The sequence below is a fragment of the Panthera uncia genome (genome assembly GCF_023721935.1).
Source record: "Panthera uncia isolate 11264 chromosome B3 unlocalized genomic scaffold, Puncia_PCG_1.0 HiC_scaffold_2, whole genome shotgun sequence".
Lineage (NCBI taxonomy): Eukaryota > Metazoa > Chordata > Mammalia > Carnivora > Felidae > Panthera > Panthera uncia.
The window spans coordinates 6,561,739-6,564,116 of record NW_026057583.1 but is presented as its reverse complement, the minus strand read 5'-3'; the positions used below and the strand labels follow the sequence as shown (position 1 = coordinate 6,564,116).

The 2,378-nt window shown below is 63.8% G+C and overlaps 1 protein-coding gene across 1 annotated transcript in view; it reads left to right on the top strand.

Annotated features, from left to right (window-relative positions):
* The first annotated feature begins 19 nt into the window (after positions 1-19).
* The window catches only part of CHRNA3 (cholinergic receptor nicotinic alpha 3 subunit), a 14,676-nt gene continuing 12,317 nt past the window's right edge, over positions 20-2,378 (top strand). The window contains exons 1-3 of the mRNA XM_049614423.1: positions 20-181; positions 1,593-1,732; positions 1,846-1,890. Of these exons, the coding sequence (XP_049470380.1) occupies positions 85-181; positions 1,593-1,732; positions 1,846-1,890 (282 nt within the window). The 5' untranslated portion in view covers positions 20-84. The remainder of the gene's footprint in view (positions 182-1,592; positions 1,733-1,845; positions 1,891-2,378) is intronic.

Below are 2,378 nucleotides of genomic sequence, written 5' to 3'. Positions count from 1 at the left end.
CCGCGTCCGGCTCCGAGCGGGCGGGCTGCGCCGGGAGCCGCCGGGGAGTCCGCCTCCGCCTGGCCGCGCCCGCCCCCCGCCAGCATGGGCGCCCACCCGCGCGCTGCCGTGGTCGCGGGGCTCCCGCCGCCCCGAGCGCTGCCGCTGCCTCTGCTCCTGCTCCTGCTGCTGTCGCCGCCAGGTACGGGCGCGGGGCCGGAGGGCCGGAGGGGCGAGGCTGCGGGGGGGACGGGAGGGAGGGCAGAGAAGGGGCGCAGGCCGGGCGGTGCGGGGTCGGGGAGGCCCGTCTCCCCTCCGGCCACCCCTCCCCGGGTCGTCTGGGTGCGAGCCGGGAGGGCCGTCGATTCCGCTGTCTGCATCCCGCCCACCCCCTCGTCCTGTGAATAGATGGCGAAACTGAGGCCGGAGAGGGCTGAAGACTGGGCGGGTGTCACCGTCGGGAGAGGGGCGTCGCTTCGCGGCTGGGGGGCCGGCGCGCCCGCCCCTCCGCGCCCCCGGCGGCGCCTCCCTCCGGCTGTCGGGTCTCGGAGAGGGGCGCGTCCCGGACGAGCCTGCCCTGACCCTGCCGGAAGGCCTGCTGGCGGTCTGGGAGGGCGGCAGACACCGAGGGGCCCGGGATTTGGCTGCAAGGGAGCCTGTCGGGAGAGCGCGGTTTCTGACCCCTGGACGCTGAGGACCCCACCACCGCTCACGCAGCTTCTGTGGCCTCTCCCGGGTGTGGGAGGGGGGAGCGGGCAAGACCCCATTTCAAGATTAACCCGACTTCCCTGAGGATTCCCCTCATCCCTCCCCCGCCCCCCCCCCCGCCCCAGTTTATCCTCAGTTCTGTAACTGGGAAGGCACACAGCTGACTCACGTGGCCTGGGGTGTGGCTAATGAACAAAGGGGGTCCCCAAGGTTTCAGAGAGGTAAGGTCTTTGCTCAGCCTGTAAAGACACACTCAGCAGGAACCACGGGTCTCAGTTCAAGATCATGGGGGCCATGTAGACACCCAGTTTCTCAGAGAGTTGGTGGCCAAACGTCCATGGGGTCCTGGGCAGATGAAGGACAGCCCCAGACCTGGGCTGCAGAACATCTGGCCCTGGGTGACCCTGGGCGGCCCTGGCGTGCGGAGTGGACTGGCCATCTCTCCATCATGGAGGTAGCAAGTGGCCGGGCCTAAGCTGGCTGCGTTTGCATCCCACCATGCCCGTAGTGACGTTGAAGGTAAGGGTGGTGCTTGAGCTCTTACGACGTGCTAGCACTGAGAACTTCACTTAGAACGACCCTGTGAGGTGGATGCGTTTTTATAGGCAAAGACAGCGAGGCTCAGAGAGGTTAAACCCCTTGCCTGAGCTCACACAGCTTTCAAGTAGTTTGGCAGGATTCGCACCAGATCTTTCCAAATTCCAGCCCAGGCTTGTGACCACAGTTTCTCCCTGGAGGAGTGTGACCTCATGTGTCTTTTGGCCTCAGTTTCCCAGCCCGTAACTTGAGGGAGTGGGGCTCGTCTGGGAGTCCGGAGCTCCACAGAGTACCCCCAGCGCGTGGTAAGGAGGCTGTAGGTGGGTGGTGTCCCTGGTGAGGGGAAAAGTGACCATTACTTCCTGCAGTGGCCATCGCCTCCGAGGCTGAGCACCGTCTGTTTGAGAGGCTGTTCGAAGATTACAACGAGATCATCCGACCTGTAGCCAACGTGTCTGACCCCGTCATCATCCAGTTTGAGGTGTCCATGTCTCAGCTGGTGAAGGTGGTGAGTGCTGGCACCGCAGGCCATGGCCATGGGGTGCGGGGCTTCTGGAAGAGGCTTCCCCAGAACCAGCCTCCTGTTTGAATTCACTGTGCACTTTTTCTCTCTCCTTCTAGGACGAAGTAAACCAGATCATGGAGACCAACCTGTGGCTCAAACAAGTAAGTGAGCGGACCCTGGGCGCTGCTGCCCCCTGGTGGTGTCTTTTGTATTTGCTGTGCGGGACCCACAAAGAGCCCAAACAGCCAGCTCCACTCTGGTGAACCCAGATCGGGGTGACTGCCTAGTATGTCTCTTCCTGGGCTTGGAGTCACGTGCACTACTCCACGCTCCCCCTGGAAGTCAGCCCCCCAAGTCACAGATGACAGATCGCAGCTTGGAGGGAGAGACCTCCTCAGCAACACAGCAAACTAGGACAGACCTGGGCCTGGAGCCCAGCCCCTGACTTTGGGCTGGTGCCTGAGGCCACCTCCTTCCCTTCTTCTTGCCAAAAATTTGCCCTTCAGTTCAAATCAGATGCTGTTGCTTTCTTTGGTAGAGTGGGAGCAGGGGCTCTGGATTTTCCTGTCCAGATTGAGGCCAAAGAAACAGGCTTCCACATGCCGCCCCCCCCCCCCCCCCCCCCCCCCCCCCCCCCCCCCCCCCCCCC